This window comes from Electrophorus electricus, unplaced genomic scaffold (assembly GCF_041902795.1).
Source record: "Electrophorus electricus isolate QZ-2024a unplaced genomic scaffold, ASM4190279v1 Scaffold106, whole genome shotgun sequence".
NCBI lineage: Eukaryota > Metazoa > Chordata > Actinopteri > Gymnotiformes > Gymnotidae > Electrophorus > Electrophorus electricus.
This window is the reverse complement of record NW_027658388.1, coordinates 42,032-60,122: the sequence shown is the minus strand read 5'-3', so window position 1 is coordinate 60,122 and position 18,091 is coordinate 42,032. Positions and strand designations below refer to the sequence as shown.

The 18,091-nt window shown below is 37.3% G+C and overlaps 1 protein-coding gene across 4 annotated transcripts; it reads left to right on the top strand.

The window, feature by feature from the left end:
- Positions 1–1,896: 1,896 nt before the first annotated feature.
- Positions 1,897–7,701, top strand: LOC145654004 (uncharacterized). Of its 4 annotated transcripts, none has more exons than XM_081708685.1 (9): positions 1,897–2,546; positions 4,149–4,209; positions 4,617–4,679; positions 5,165–5,233; positions 5,919–6,080; positions 6,237–6,381; positions 6,493–6,522; positions 7,104–7,133; positions 7,610–7,701. In XM_081708685.1, the coding sequence occupies exons 3-9, from the start codon at positions 4,635–4,637 to the stop codon at positions 7,681–7,683; spliced, it is 555 nt and encodes a 184-aa protein (XP_081564811.1). In that variant the 5' UTR covers positions 1,897–2,546; positions 4,149–4,209; positions 4,617–4,634; the 3' UTR covers positions 7,684–7,701. The 4 variants fall into 4 exon arrangements, with proteins under 4 accessions (XP_081564811.1, XP_081564812.1, XP_081564810.1 ...); XM_081708686.1 differs by having other exon boundaries at positions 1,897–2,229; positions 7,610–7,700; XM_081708684.1 differs by lacking the exon at positions 4,149–4,209 and adding an exon at positions 3,964–4,108 and having other exon boundaries at positions 1,899–2,546; positions 7,610–7,698.
- Positions 7,702–18,091: the final 10,390 nt, after the last annotated feature.

Sequence of the window (18,091 nt, the reverse complement as noted above, 5' to 3'; positions counted from 1 at the left end):
CGGGTTACATCTTCTTTACTGCCTGCTTTTCAGTTTATTGATGTGCCTCTCAATTTCTTCCATTTTGACACTGGTGACCCACTACTGACACCAATGTAGCATTGGCAGAGAAGAATCAGAAAATGCCATTTATGCTCAAGAACAGTGATCTTTGTTATTGAGTGGCAAAAAAGAAAAGCGTATAGAATGGAAAAGGAAAAGAGTCCAGAATGGTCCTTGGCATTTTAGGGTTCCTTGGCATTATAGTCCTTGGGGATGTCAGGTGTGTATATTGAATAACAAACTGTCACGGGACGTTCCTCCCCACGAGTCACGTGGTACGGGTGCCAGGGGGTTTCACCTTGTTTGTGGCCACGCCTTTTGTGATTACGTGCACCTGCATGGGGCTTAATGTCGTGTCTATTTAAATCTCCGCTAGTGTGTGTATGGTGTTGGTCATTGTTAGTCTGCTGTTATATGTTAAATACGTATGTAGTCCTTGTTAAGTGTTATTGTGTAATGTGTTGTGTTAACTATGGAAGTCATGTCTTTTGTTAGTATTGTTTATGAGTGCCACCAGTGTTGTTTGTGACTTTCATTAATAAATGTTTCACAGTATCGAGGGATTCTGTGCGTCCTGCTCCATGCCAATCGGCACTCGAGCCAGCAGATCCGTTACAGAATGACCAACCACCACAGGATGCCAGCTCTTTTGGTGAAGAACTGACTTCCTAGCGGGAGGTGCATGGCCACCCCCTGCACTGGATCACTGGCGCCTGGATCCCAGGAGATTGGGGAGAGGACCACGACTGGTATCCGGGTCCACTCCGGAGGTGGAGGGGAACACCCCCAGGAATTTCTTAGCTGAAGCCTAAGGAGGATGGATGTGCCCCACATCAATCAGAAAGAGGTTGGTTGTGTGGAGCTAGTGGGATCCCTGGAGGGCAGAGCTGTAGCCCGAGTTCCTTCCGATCAGCAGACTCGCCAGCGAGACTGGAGGAGTTTGCCCAAAGCCTCGGAGGCAAATCACCTCTGTGACGCTCCTAAAGCGGAAGGAATGAGGAGGATCGTTCAGGGGAGGAGCACGTCCGGAACCGGGGCGGAAGTGAACCTCTAATGAGGCCGGGGACATGTCTTTTGTTAGTATTGTTTGAGTGCCGCCAGTGTTGTTTGTTTCTTTCATTAATAAATGTTTCACTGTATCGAGGGATTCTGTGCGTCCTGCTGCACGATAATTTAAATATAGCTATTCCAGCACATTCTCTTTATGCTCGTGGGGCAGTTATAAAATTGAAGTTTGATGGAGCAAATTAAATTATGTCACGGTACGGCCCTTCCTCCCAAACGTGTGTGTATGCGTGTGTGTGTGTGTGTGTGTGTGTGTGTATTCGTTTGTCCGTAGGGCCACGCCTTCCCCGTGTTTCACACCTGCTCCTCGTTTTGCCGCGTCAGTGTGCATGTATATAATTCTCTCGTTTAATTGTGGATGTGTCGGTGTTTAACCTTGCGATATCGTAAACGCTACATTGTCTTTAATGTTAATCAATAAACGTCGTTGTGTGTCTTGTCAAGCCTCCCCACGTTATAAATTAACACCGCTGAACTGTTACATTCGTTTAGACAGATCTCTTTTAAAAGCTTAAAATGAAGTCTCTGACATGTAATGAACTAATAAATTAAGAATGACTTATTAGAAGGAGATCTGAGATTGAAAAGAGCTAACTTAATAATCTGCATTCTTGGCTCCAAAAGCTGTGATATACACTGCACATATGATAGAGGAGTTTAGTGTGTTTGATGTATAAACAATTTTTTGTACTTCTGCGAAATACTGGAGTGGTAGAGATTACCTGTCCAAACAGGAATAGGGGAATTACTGGCATGCTCGCCTACTGTCTATCAGTGATCTGTAGTCTGCCGCTGCTATCATTAGTGCTAACTGAACATACTGTGCTCTGTGTTACCCTTGGGACAGAACAAGACTGCTGATGTTGGAGTAGCTGGAGAGGGTCAATGAGTCCACTGGAGCTACAGGTTTGACTGAGCCACATGCGGACACTGAATGTCAGGCTAGTTAGCAGCATGAGCGGGCACTAATTAATAGCGCAGCACTGGGCAGACGACTGGGTGCTGGATGGTCTCTGTACCCCGACAGAGAGGACAGGACGTGCGCGGGTCATAGACTGTGTGTACGCCAAATGACATGCGAGCCATTATAATGTGGTCCAACAACTTACGCTTCTCGTTTGGGTAAGTGTGAAAAATTATGACCTGTCCTCGAAAGCTTCCGTCTGGCACATTCTGGGGGATTTTAATGTGACATCTCTGAACACATGGGGGCTTCCCAAGGCCGAGCTTGATAAAACGTCGAGCGGTTTCAAGATCGAAAGTAAATCGCTACGTCCAGGGGAGACTTCAAAGCCTATAGAAAAGGAAACTGAGATTTGAGTGAGGGCAGAAATGTCCATTGAGAGTTTTAGCATCCGACCAAAAGCAGGACTGTCTTACTTTTAAAAACAAAAGCCAGAAATTCAGCTGTACGTTCAGCATCGTAATTCTGACTGAAGGTAAGGTCTTTTTTAAACTTGTCCTACTAGCATCCGAAAATATAGTTAATGTATTCAAACGTGATTAGGTCCGTATGTGTTGTTTCAGTCAGGCTTTCGAACTATGCAACTAACTAATGTGGAGAGAACAAAGAGAGTTAACGTTATTCGGGTGTTCACTTAATCATATAAATACATCGGTCCGGTTACAATCCTCCATATTAACCATACCACTTTTAACCATAATAATAATAATAATAATAATAATAATAATAATAATAATAATAATAATAATAATACAATAAACGTATTTCTGTTACATTACTATTATTGTTACTACTACTAATAATAATAATGACAATATTATGCATATATAATTTTAACGTGGAGCGATCACGTAGCGGATGCATGCGCTGAGAAGATTTATTAAAGGGCAAATCGGCAACGGTGCAGGGTCAGTGAGCCCAACAGGGAGAGTCCGGGAAAACATAGCAAACGAAAAATACACAAGAGGTTACAGTGAGGGACACAACAGAAAACAGGTTATGTGCAAAATAACAGGCAGCATGAAAATGTAACGCGAGGGTGTCGGCGCCTTAGACATGAGACGGAAGTGAATTACATAGGGAATCCATAATAGAAGGGACGGACGGGATAGAATAACTAAATATGTTTAATTACAGACACAGACTAACAATACAGAATATAACAAGGAACAAACAGGATAAGATAAGAGTAACAGGCTAACAGGGTGAGGGCGAGAACTAGGGAAGCAGGGAAGTAAACATTAAGGAAACATGAACTGAGAACAGCGAAGATGTATTAAAGTAGGACACGCAGGGAGAACACTGATCTGGACTGCATACTTTAGACAAACAACAACCAAGACAAAAAACATAATTAATAAAACTCAAAGAAAACCAAATAACACTTGCATATATATTAAGAGGAAACAAACAGAAGCGAAGCGATGGAGGAACACCGGACGAGGAAAGAGAGCGGAATCAAACAAGCAAATATTAACGGGGAAAGCAGCGTAGACGAAAACACAGAGAGACAGTAGAACAGGCGAGCGAACAGCAGACAACTAGCAAACATGAACAGGTAAAGCAACACAGACAGAAAGGATAACTTAGCAGGGAGCGCAGGGAATCCTGGAGACAGACCCCTAGTTGCTAGGGAAACGGGGAACGTGACAGACAACAGAGGCTGGAACAATGTAGACCAGTGAGAGGGGAGCGTTCCGTGACGCTTATTCAATTAACTGCTTTTTTGCCCCTCTATGATAATAAAAAAAATGACACCTTTAAGTGGATTTGTGAAATCTCTGGAAATCTGAGCTTCACAAAGAAATCTCTTAAGGGTTGAACCTGCAGAGATAACTGACATAATACACTGAAAAGGGCGTTGAAAAGGTTTCTTTTCTCCTCTCCTACAGAAACCAGTGGTCTTAGTTATTTGGCTATACCATTTCTTCACCCATCCATGTTCTTTACCAAGTCACACAGGACCATGAGGACATGAGCTTTCATGGTTGCCACATCGCCGTAATGAGCAACAAAGCCTTCTGCACTGTGTTAATTGTGAGTTTATATGATGCTTACGCATCTTTTTATGTCACAGCTCACATGTATCTTAACCTTCTGATCTGATGTCCTGGTGATCTCGTCCTGATCATCTAAAGGTCTGAATGTGTTTGATTAAAAAGTAGCTCCTTAGCTCTAAGTTCTCTCATGTTATGAAGATGCAAATGCAGTGCATACATTTTTGCTTTTATAAGGACATGGGTCTTAATGCTGAACAAAACTCTTCCTTTTACTAAAGATACATGTTATGTGCACTTTTTGCAAATATGGTTAGTTAATTGAAAGTGTATTAGCCAAGACAATGTAAGTTTAATAGTATAGCACATTCAAAAGTAATAATTCAAAATTGTTTTATGTAAACATGAATAAGAGCATATAGAGCATAAAATGATACAGTTAATTTAAAGTAAATGGGCATGAGAAGAAAGGCATAAATCAGATTAGCATTAGAATTCCAGTGTCTACAGGTTTTAGTCTAAACATGATCTCCTCTCCTTTTTCACAGGGACTTATTTTAAGACTCATGGTCTGTGATGCAGAATGTGAAAATAATTTTCGTAAAGACATAGTAAGTATTTCATTATTAATCATTTTTGTTAAATTATTATTAAATTTTTAAGTCATAAATGTAATATATATTGACAAAAATATCAGTAGGTATACTAATACTTATAACTCATGTATTGCTATATGTATTAGTCAAATATACAAGACAAAAAGCAACAATATTAAGTCTAAGGAAATGGAATTTTTATTTTTTAATGTGACAGTACAGTATTTAAGTAATTCATCAGAGAGGTTTATATTGGGCAGTGATAGTTAGATTTATCCATTTTGTGCAGAATAAGCACATCCACACCAAAAGGTGTATGATGGTGCTGATATTAAGTCTTTGACATAGTCTGGGTTCCCTAAAATGTACAAGGACTCTTAAATTAAGATTATTTTAAGATCAGGACTTTTTACATCCAGATGATATTCATTAATTAGTTATTTGTGTGTTTTATATTTACACACTTGGTTAACATTTGTATTGTTTTTTAATATATATAGACAACATGTTTATTTGAAGACCATTGGATTGCGGTCAAGAACTTCACACCTCCTGCTGAATCTCAAAAGGTAGGATGAAGCAGCCATGTTTACATAATACATTTATATTCTATGGATAATGACAAAATAATATTATGTAATTTTAGTTTAATATACTCAAACAGCTCTAGTGCATTACCAAGAGTAACATACAGTACAATGTGTGGAAAACACAAAAAACAATTACATTTATGGATACATTATCATTTATACAGACTTTGTATAGTTGTCATGCATAGAAGTACCTTATTAAAATAAAAGTAAAATTTGATTGCTGGCCCCCAAAGAATATGAATGAGTTACAGTACATTACAAAACTGTTATGAGTGAATTCCACAATAAAATTGCATTTTATATCCACTTATATAATTATTACTTTCATTATTAGGAATTAGTTTAGGTAATGGAGAGACACTTAGAGAATTACTCTTATTTATAAGAAAACCTAGATATAACAGAAACAATAGTGTCTAGTCAAATAAAACGTTGCCACACTGATTTCACCTCAACTGCAAAAACAATTATGATTAAATATGATCATGAACTGTATTATTCTTCCTGAACCACTAGGGGTGATGGCTTACATTTTCACCATTGTTTCTTGATTCCTTCCAAGCTTTTAAAACTTAATTTGAAAAGCTGGCTCAAGGTTTGCACAACATTTTGTCATGAGAAGTTAATCATTTTTCTTTCTTCTTGGGTTTCTTTTTTTTAGAAGGAGCATATTTTACTCTCTGTCATAAATACTCTTTGTTCCACCTGGAAGCAGAATGGAGAAAAACTTAAGAAAGAATGTATGAATGATACAAGGAACTGCAATGATTGCCCTGAAAAAGTTATGTGGACATATGGAAATATCCTGAAACGCTTTGCAAAGGTACTGCTAGTTATATTTGCATATTTGATGCTAGATTCATGCTCAAGGACACTACACATAAAATTCTAGGACTGCAGGTCATATGGGCTTGCGTCATAGACTGTGTGTTCACTGTAAAGTCTAAAATCATTGTGTCGTCTCTTCTGCTTTTTCTAGCTGAACAACACAAAGAAAACAGAAAATATTACTAATTTTTGTGAGAATTATACCTGCAAAGATTCCTATACAACATATTTTATCAGAACAAATGACTTTGTGGAAATCTATTATAAAATATGCAACTGGATAAAAACATTGAAAGGTATGGATCTCAATCTGTCTAGAGGTGAATGAGCATTTTGTTTTTTATATCTAAAGCTCTCTTTAAAATGACAATGTTCTAAAGCTAAGTTAATTGCTCTTTTTTGATTAGCTGGCATCCCAAAGTGCCCAAACGTACAGAGTAAGTAACAGTATATTTATTACTTTGTTAATTTTATTTTTTCATACAAGACCCGTGCCACATTGTTTTGAAAATTCTACATAGGTGGAGTTACATGGAACGATTATGAGGTAGATGCAGACCCTGAAAAGACCAAGATTTATTGAGAGGAAAATCCATAATCAGAGTTGTAGTTAAGTTCCAGGGTCATAGATCCAACATGTAGAGTCCGGGACTGCATCTTAAACAAACAAAACAAACAAACAATGAGAAAAGGGAGCAGGTTATAACAATGACACAAGTTAACGATAATAACTAACACTAAAGATCAGAAAACAGGCAGAGAAATCACGATGCTGAATTACAGATGGAGGCTAGGCTTAACACAATGACCAGCAAACACACAGGCAACACGGCAGTGTTTACTTACACATGCTACTGAGGACTAACAATGCACAGATTATACAAATTAGGTGAAAACCAATGTATTTCTTATAATGTATTACAATCTTTTTTGCTTGATGTTTCCTCTATTCTTAAATCCTAAAAATGTCTGACCATCACAATGTCATTTTATTTGTTTGCTTGTTTATTTATTTTAGATTCTACAACTTGTTCCTGCATTATCAAGGGTAAGTGCCATCTAAAACACACTGTTTTGGTAGCTTCGTATTGGAGGTTATTAGAGAGACTTTCTTACTCTGCAGAGAGGGTGCAATTTGATATTTAATGTAACCATAAGTTCTAGCGTACAGTTCGCTGAAGACTGCTCCAGTCTCTTCCTCACAGGAGATGATACAATAGGGATTGTGCAGGGAATGTTTTCTTTGCACATGTAAGGCCTCTGATATCCAGTATGAAAAACATGAATGCCACTGTGTATCTGAACTCTGTTGCTTGCCACTTTTATCCTTTCGTAGCTGCAGTTTAGCCAATCAAACGAACATTTCCAGCATGATGGAAAGGCGTGTACCTCTTTAGGTACTACATACCTCTCAAGATGATATGTTAGATATCTCTAATGTGGCAGTGCTCTTCTACACCTTCCATCATACTATAGTAGTAAATACGTCACTTATGTGCTTTGGGTTGTTGTTGTTTTTTTTAGATGTGTCATCTCACTTTTCTGTTCCTGTTCCTACTACTATGAGTAAGTGTCCTCCACCACATTCTATAAACTGACACTTGTAGCAGCATGAGAGCTGAGTCAGCATTTTATTAAATACACTTGACCTTACATTCTTAAAATATATTCCAATGAATGATCGCCTGAATGGAAGAATCTATGTTTCATTTGTATCATGCAAAAAAAGAAGGATCAGAATTTGGAACAAGAAGCTTGACTCCATGAAGCCATCCTGCTTTTTGGCAACAATTCAAGCCAGTGTTGAAAGTGGAATTGTACAGAGAATATTTTCTTTGCACACGTAAGGCCTCTGATATCCAGTATGAAAAACATGAATGCCACTGTGTAAGATCAAAATTTGGAACAAGAAGGTTGAGACCATGAAGTTGTCCTGGTTTTTTTTGTCAACACTTTAAGCCAGTGATGGCAGTGGCATTGTGCAGGGAATGTTTTCTTTGCACACGTGAGGCCTTTGATATCCAGTATGAAAAACATGAATGCCACTGTGTATCTGAACTCTGTTGCTGGCCAATTTTATTCTTTCATAGCTGCAGTTTAGCCAGTCAAATGAAGACTTCCAGCATGATGGAAAGGCGCGTACCGTAAACACATACCGTGGTTATATTTACTGTGTTCAAATGTGAAAATCAATTACTATGGCATGTTTTTGGTATCATGTTATTGCATTTATATAAATGAACATGTGTACAGTATAATGTAAAACCTCTTTTTATGAATTTCTACTCTACACACCTCCGCTTGGCATAAGTGTTATTTACACAATTTCTTTGTATTTTTTGCCTATCTTTCTATGTACTCTGTAAGAGGTTCCCCCCAGAATATTAGCCCATAGGAACCAAAAGTCATACCCAAGTCATCCAAGTCCTCTAAGAGCACAACTAGTCAAATGTCATATCCGTTCTATACCAGTCCAGGAAGTTTATAGAATGTGTGATGGACCTGAGCACACACTATTTTTCTTTCTCTTGGGGATTTCATTGTGACTCGGGTCTGCCAGTGATTGACACCTAGAATAGCCAATAGCTGCATGTAGAACATGTGTATACATATAGTACCATAAGATTAGTGTGAATACCTAAAGACTTTTTTTTCCCGTATGATCCGGGCACTTTATCATCAGAAGCCACCCATACCACCATACCATCTGCAAATGAAAGTAAGTTATCCATCAAAATATTTTAATGACACTCTTAAATGTCATTTAGGCCAACTTTATAAGTACAAAAATAGCTGACAATCATCTACTTTATGAAATGCTGCAGCAAATTAGTAGTTAAAGCTTGTTCCCTCATTAAGATCTGCTGTTATTCTTGTCTATGTACTATATACCTCTCAAGATGATATGTTAGATATCTGTAATGTGGCAGTGCTCTTCTACACCTTCCATCATGCTATAGTAGTAATTATGTCAATTATGTGCTTTGGGATGTTATGTTAGATACCTGTAACTTTGCAGTGCTTTTCTACCTCTTCCAACATGCTATAGTAGTAAATACTTCACTTATGTGCTTTGGGTTGTTGTTGTTGGTTTTTTTTTAGATGTGTCAGCTCACTTTTCTGTTCCTGTTCCTACTACTATGAGTAAGTGTCCTCCACCACATTCTATAAACTAAAACTTGTAGCAGCATGAGAGCTGAGTCAGCATTTTATTAAGTACACTTGACCTTAAATTCTTAATATATATTCCAATGAATGATTGCCTGATTGGCAGAATCCATGTTTCATTTGTATCATGCTAAAAGAAAGATCAGAATTTGGACCAAGCAAGTTGAATCCATGAAGTTGTCCTGTTTTCTTGTCAACACTTCAAATCAGTGATGGCAGTGGGATTGTGCAGAGAATGTTTTCTTTGCACATTTAAGGCCTCTGATATCCAGTATGAAAAACATGAATGCCACTGTGTATCTGAACTCTGTTGCTGGCCAATTTTATCCTTTAATAGCGGCAGTTTAGCCAGTCAAACGAACACTTCCAGGATGATGGAAAGGCACGTACCTTAAACACGTACCGTGGTTATATTTACTGTGTTCAAATGTGAAAATCAATTACTATGGCATGTTTTTGGTATCATGTTATTGCGTTTATATAAATGAACATGTGTACAGTATAATGTAAAACCTCTTTTTATGAATTTCTACTCTACACACCTCCGCTTGGCATAAGTGTTATTTACACAATTTCTTTGTATTTTTTGCCTATCTTTCTTTGTACTCTGTAAGAGGTTCCCCCCAGAATATTAGCCCATAGGAACCAAAAGTCATACCCAAGTCGTCCAAGTCCTCTAAGAGCACAACTAGTCAAATGTCATATCCGTTCTATACCAGTCCAGGAAGTTTATAGAATGTGTGATGGACCTGAGCACACACTATTTTTCTTTATCTTGGGGATTTCATTGTGACTCGGCTCTGCCAGTGATTGACACCTAGAAAAGCCAATAGCTGCATGTAGAACATGTGTATATATATAGTACCATAAGATTAGTGTGAATACCTAAAGACTTTTTTTTCTCGTATGATCCGGGCACTTTATCATCAGAAGCCACCCATACCACCATACCATCTGCAAATGAAAGTAAGTTATCCATCAAAATATTTTAATGACACTCTTAAATGTCATTTAGGCCAACTTTATAAGTACAAAAATAGCTGACAATCATCTACTTTATGAAATGCTGCAGCAAATTAGTAGTTAAAGCTTGTTCCCTCATTAAGATCTGCTGTTATTCTTGTCTATGTACTATATACCTCTCAAGATGATATGTTAGATACCTGTAATGTGGCAGTGCTCTTCTACACCTTCCATCATGCTATAGTAGTAATTATGTCAATTATGTGCTTTGGGATGTTATGTTAGATACCTGTAACTTTGCAGTGCTTTTCTACCTCTTCCAACATGCTATAGTAGTAAATACTTCACTTATGTGCTTTGGGTTGTTGTTGTTGGTTTTTTTTTAGATGTGTCAGCTCACTTTTCTGTTCCTGTTCCTACTACTATGAGTAAGTGTCCTCCACCACATTCTATAAACTAAAACTTGTAGCAGCATGAGAGCTGAGTCAGCATTTTATTAAGTACACTTGACCTTAAATTCTTAATATATATTCCAATGAATGATTGCCTGATTGGCAGAATCCATGTTTCATTTGTATCATGCTAAAAGAAAGATCAGAATTTGGACCAAGCAAGTTGAATCCATGAAGTTGTCCTGTTTTCTTGTCAACACTTCAAATCAGTGATGGCAGTGGGATTGTGCAGAGAATGTTTTCTTTGCACATTTAAGGCCTCTGATATCCAGTATGAAAAACATGAATGCCACTGTGTATCTGAACTCTGTTGCTGGCCAATTTTATCCTTTAATAGCGGCAGTTTAGCCAGTCAAACGAACACTTCCAGGATGATGGAAAGGCACGTACCTTAAACACGTACCGTGGTTATATTTACTGTGTTCAAATGTGAAAATCAATTACTATGGCATGTTTTTGGTATCATGTTATTGCGTTTATATAAATGAACATGTGTACAGTATAATGTAAAACCTCTTTTTATGAATTTCTACTCTACACACCTCCGCTTGGCATAAGTGTTATTTACACAATTTCTTTGTATTTTTTGCCTATCTTTCTATGTACTCTGTAAGAGGTTCCCCCCAGAATATTAGCCCATAGGAACCAAAAGTCATACCCAAGTCGTCCAAGTCCTCTAAGAGCACAACTAGTCAAATGTCATATCCGTTCTATACCAGTCCAGGAAGTTTATAGAATGTGTGATGGACCTGAGCACACACTATTTTTCTTTCTCTTGGGGATTTCATTGTGACTCGGCTCTGCCAGTGATTGACACCTAGAAAAGGCAATAGCTGCATGTAGAACATGTGTATATATATAGTACCATAAGATTAGTGTGAATAGCTAAAGACTTTTTTTTCTCGTATGATCCGGGCACTTTGTCATCAGAAGCCACCCATACCACCATACCATCTACAAATGAAAGTAAGTTATCCATCAAAATATTTTAATGACACTCTTAAATGTCATTTAGGCCAACTTTATAAGTAGACAAATAGCTGATAATCATCTACTTTATGAAATGCTGCAGAGAATTATTAGTTTAAGCTTATTCCCACATTAAGAACTGCTATAATTCTTGTCTATGTACTACATACCTCTCAAGATGATATGTTAGATACTTCTAATGTGGCAGTGCTCTTCTACACCTTCCTTCATGCTATAGGAGTAATTATGTCAATTATGTGGTTTAGGATTTTATGGTAGATACCTGTAACTTTGCAGTGCTTTTCTACCTCTTCCAACATGCTATAGTAGTAAATACGTCACTTATGTGCTTTGGTTTGTTGTTGTTGTTTTTTTTTAGATGTGTCAGCTCACTTTTCTGTTCCTGTTCCTACTACTATGAGTAAGTGTCCTCCACCACATTCTATAAACTAAAACTTGTAGCAGCATGAGAGCTGAGTCAGCATTTTATTAAGTACACTTGACCTTAAATTCTTAATATATATTCCAATGAATGATTGCCTGATTGGCAGAATCCATGTTTCATTTGTATCATGCTAAAAGAAGGATCAGAATTTGGACCAAGCAAGTTGAGTCCATGAAGTTTTCCTGTTTTTTTTGTCAACACTTCAAATCAGTGATGGCAGTGGGATTGTGCAGAGAATGTTTTCTTTGCACATTTAAGGCTTCTGATATCTAGTATGAAAAACATGAATGCCATTGTGTATCTGAACTCTGTTGCTGGCCAATTTTATCCTTTAATAGCGGCAGTTTAGCCAGTCAAACGAACACTTCCAGGATGATGGAAAGGCACGTACCTTAAACACATACCGTGGTTATATTTACTGTGTTCAAATGTGAAAATCAATTACTATGGCATGTTTTTGGTATCATGTTATTGCGTTTATATAAATGAACATGTGTACAGTATAATGTAAAACCTCTTTTTATGAATTTCTACTCTACACACCTCCGCTTGGCATAAGTGTTATTTACACAATTTCTTTGTATTTTTTGCCTATCTTTCTATGTACTCTATAAGAGGTTCCCCCCAGAATATTAGCCCATAGGAACCAAAAGTCATACCCAAGTCGTCCAAGTCCTCTAAGAGCACAACTAGTCAAATGTCATATCCGTTCTATACCAGTCCAGGAAGTTTATAGAATGTGTGATGGACCTGAGCACACACTATTTTTCTTTATCTTGGGGATTTCATTGTGACTCGGCTCTGCCAGTGATTGACACCTAGAAAAGCCAATAGCTGCATGTAGAACATGTGTATATATATAGTACCATAAGATTAGTGTGAATACCTAAAGACTTTTTTTTCTCGTTTGATCCAGGCACTTTATCATCAGAAGCCCCCCATACCACCATACCATCTGCAAATGAAAGTAAGTTATCCATCAAAATATTTTAATGACACTCTTAAATGTCATTTAGGCCAACTTTATAAGTACAAAAATAGCTGACAATCATCTACTTTATGAAATGCTGCAGCAAATTAGTAGTTAAAGCTTGTTCCCTCATTAAGATCTGCTGTTATTCTTGTCTATGTACTATATACCTCTCAAGATGATATGTTAGATACCTGTAATGTGGCAGTGCTCTTCTACACCTTCCATCATGCTATAGTAGTAATTATGTCAATTATGTGCTTTGGGATGTTATGTTAGATACCTGTAACTTTGCAGTGCTTTTCTACCTCTTCCAACATGCTATAGTAGTAAATACTTCACTTATGTGCTTTGGGTTGTTGTTGTTGGTTTTTTTTTAGATGTGTCAGCTCACTTTTCTGTTCCTGTTCCTACTACTATGAGTAAGTGTCCTCCACCACATTCTATAAACTAAAACTTGTAGCAGCATGAGAGCTGAGTCAGCATTTTATTAAGTACACTTGACCTTAAATTCTTAATATATATTCCAATGAATGATTGCCTGATTGGCAGAATCCATGTTTCATTTGTATCATGCTAAAAGAAAGATCAGAATTTGGACCAAGCAAGTTGAATCCATGAAGTTGTCCTGTTTTCTTGTCAACACTTCAAATCAGTGATGGCAGTGGGATTGTGCAGAGAATGTTTTCTTTGCACATTTAAGGCCTCTGATATCCAGTATGAAAAACATGAATGCCACTGTGTATCTGAACTCTGTTGCTGGCCAATTTTATCCTTTAATAGCGGCAGTTTAGCCAGTCAAACGAACACTTCCAGGATGATGGAAAGGCACGTACCTTAAACACGTACCGTGGTTATATTTACTGTGTTCAAATGTGAAAATCAATTACTATGGCATGTTTTTGGTATCATGTTATTGCGTTTATATAAATGAACATGTGTACAGTATAATGTAAAACCTCTTTTTATGAATTTCTACTCTACACACCTCCGCTTGGCATAAGTGTTATTTACACAATTTCTTTGTATTTTTTGCCTATCTTTCTTTGTACTCTGTAAGAGGTTCCCCCCAGAATATTAGCCCATAGGAACCAAAAGTCATACCCAAGTCGTCCAAGTCCTCTAAGAGCACAACTAGTCAAATGTCATATCCGTTCTATACCAGTCCAGGAAGTTTATAGAATGTGTGATGGACCTGAGCACACACTATTTTTCTTTATCTTGGGGATTTCATTGTGACTCGGCTCTGCCAGTGATTGACACCTAGAAAAGGCAATAGCTGCATGTAGAACATGTGTATATATATAGTACCATAAGATTAGTGTGAATACCTAAAGACTTTTTTTTCTCGTATGATCCGGGCACTTTATCATCAGAAGCCACCCATACCACCATACCATCTGCAAATGAAAGTAAGTTATCCATCAAAATATTTTAATGACACTCTTAAATGTCATTTAGGCCAACTTTATAAGTACAAAAATAGCTGACAATCATCTACTTTATGAAATGCTGCAGCAAATTAGTAGTTAAAGCTTGTTCCCTCATTAAGATCTGCTGTTATTCTTGTCTATGTACTATATACCTCTCAAGATGATATGTTAGATACCTGTAATGTGGCAGTGCTCTTCTACACCTTCCATCATGCTATAGTAGTAATTATGTCAATTATGTGCTTTGGGATGTTATGTTAGATACCTGTAACTTTGCAGTGCTTTTCTACCTCTTCCAACATGCTATAGTAGTAAATACTTCACTTATGTGCTTTGGGTTGTTGTTGTTGGTTTTTTTTTAGATGTGTCAGCTCACTTTTCTGTTCCTGTTCCTACTACTATGAGTAAGTGTCCTCCACCACATTCTATAAACTAAAACTTGTAGCAGCATGAGAGCTGAGTCAGCATTTTATTAAGTACACTTGACCTTAAATTCTTAATATATATTCCAATGAATGATTGCCTGATTGGCAGAATCCATGTTTCATTTGTATCATGCTAAAAGAAAGATCAGAATTTGGACCAAGCAAGTTGAATCCATGAAGTTGTCCTGTTTTCTTGTCAACACTTCAAATCAGTGATGGCAGTGGGATTGTGCAGAGAATGTTTTCTTTGCACATTTAAGGCCTCTGATATCCAGTATGAAAAACATGAATGCCACTGTGTATCTGAACTCTGTTGCTGGCCAATTTTATCCTTTAATAGCGGCAGTTTAGCCAGTCAAACGAACACTTCCAGGATGATGGAAAGGCACGTACCTTAAACACGTACCGTGGTTATATTTACTGTGTTCAAATGTGAAAATCAATTACTATGGCATGTTTTTGGTATCATGTTATTGCGTTTATATAAATGAACATGTGTACAGTATAATGTAAAACCTCTTTTTATGAATTTCTACTCTACACACCTCCGCTTGGCATAAGTGTTATTTACACAATTTCTTTGTATTTTTTGCCTATCTTTCTTTGTACTCTGTAAGAGGTTCCCCCCAGAATATTAGCCCATAGGAACCAAAAGTCATACCCAAGTCGTCCAAGTCCTCTAAGAGCACAACTAGTCAAATGTCATATCCGTTCTATACCAGTCCAGGAAGTTTATAGAATGTGTGATGGACCTGAGCACACACTATTTTTCTTTATCTTGGGGATTTCATTGTGACTCGGCTCTGCCAGTGATTGACACCTAGAAAAGCCAATAGCTGCATGTAGAACATGTGTATATATATAGTACCATAAGATTAGTGTGAATACCTAAAGACTTTTTTTTCTCGTATGATCCGGGCACTTTATCATCAGAAGCCACCCATACCACCATACCATCTGCAAATGAAAGTAAGTTATCCATCAAAATATTTTAATGACACTCTTAAATGTCATTTAGGCCAACTTTATAAGTACAAAAATAGCTGACAATCATCTACTTTATGAAATGCTGCAGCAAATTAGTAGTTAAAGCTTGTTCCCTCATTAAGATCTGCTGTTATTCTTGTCTATGTACTATATACCTCTCAAGATGATATGTTAGATACCTGTAATGTGGCAGTGCTCTTCTACACCTTCCATCATGCTATAGTAGTAATTATGTCAATTATGTGCTTTGGGATGTTATGTTAGATACCTGTAACTTTGCAGTGCTTTTCTACCTCTTCCAACATGCTATAGTAGTAAATACTTCACTTATGTGCTTTGGGTTGTTGTTGTTGGTTTTTTTTTAGATGTGTCAGCTCACTTTTCTGTTCCTGTTCCTACTACTATGAGTAAGTGTCCTCCACCACATTCTATAAACTAAAACTTGTAGCAGCATGAGAGCTGAGTCAGCATTTTATTAAGTACACTTGACCTTAAATTCTTAATATATATTCCAATGAATGATTGCCTGATTGGAAGAATCCATGTTTCATTTGTATCATGCTAAAAGAAAGATCAGAATTTGGACCAAGCAAGTTGAATCCATGAAGTTGTCCTGTTTTCTTGTCAACACTTCAAATCAGTGATGGCAGTGGGATTGTGCAGAGAATGTTTTCTTTGCACATTTAAGGCCTCTGATATCCAGTATGAAAAACATGAATGCCACTGTGTATCTGAACTCTGTTGCTGGCCAATTTTATCCTTTAATAGCGGCAGTTTAGCCAGTCAAACGAACACTTCCAGGATGATGGAAAGGCACGTACCTTAAACACGTACCGTGGTTATATTTACTGTGTTCAAATGTGAAAATCAATTACTATGGCATGTTTTTGGTATCATGTTATTGCGTTTATATAAATGAACATGTGTACAGTATAATGTAAAACCTCTTTTTATGAATTTCTACTCTACACACCTCCGCTTGGCATAAGTGTTATTTACACAATTTCTTTGTATTTTTTGCCTATCTTTCTTTGTACTCTGTAAGAGGTTCCCCCCAGAATATTAGCCCATAGGAACCAAAAGTCATACCCAAGTCGTCCAAGTCCTCTAAGAGCACAACTAGTCAAATGTCATATCCGTTCTATACCAGTCCAGGAAGTTTATAGAATGTGTGATGGACCTGAGCACACACTATTTTTCTTTATCTTGGGGATTTCATTGTGACTCGGCTCTGCCAGTGATTGACACCTAGAAAAGCCAATAGCTGCATGTAGAACATGTGTATATATATAGTACCATAAGATTAGTGTGAATACCTAAAGACTTTTTTTTCTCGTATGATCCGGGCACTTTATCATCAGAAGCCACCCATACCACCATACCATCTGCAAATGAAAGTAAGTTATCCATCAAAATATTTTAATGACACTCTTAAATGTCATTTAGGCCAACTTTATAAGTACAAAAATAGCTGACAATCATCTACTTTATGAAATGCTGCAGCAAATTAGTAGTTAAAGCTTGTTCCCTCATTAAGATCTGCTGTTATTCTTGTCTATGTACTATATACCTCTCAAGATGATATGTTAGATACCTGTAATGTGGCAGTGCTCTTCTACACCTTCCATCATGCTATAGTAGTAATTATGTCAATTATGTGCTTTGGGATGTTATGTTAGATACCTGTAACTTTGCAGTGCTTTTCTACCTCTTCCAACATGCTATAGTAGTAAATACTTCACTTATGTGCTTTGGGTTGTTGTTGTTGGTTTTTTTTTAGATGTGTCAGCTCACTTTTCTGTTCCTGTTCCTACTACTATGAGTAAGTGTCCTCCACCACATTCTATAAACTAAAACTTGTAGCAGCATGAGAGCTGAGTCAGCATTTTATTAAGTACACTTGACCTTAAATTCTTAATATATATTCCAATGAATGATTGCCTGATTGGCAGAATCCATGTTTCATTTGTATCATGCTAAAAGAAAGATCAGAATTTGGACCAAGCAAGTTGAATCCATGAAGTTGTCCTGTTTTCTTGTCAACACTTCAAATCAGTGATGGCAGTGGGATTGTGCAGAGAATGTTTTCTTTGCACATTTAAGGCCTCTGATATCCAGTATGAAAAACATGAATGCCACTGTGTATCTGAACTCTGTTGCTGGCCAATTTTATCCTTTAATAGCGGCAGTTTAG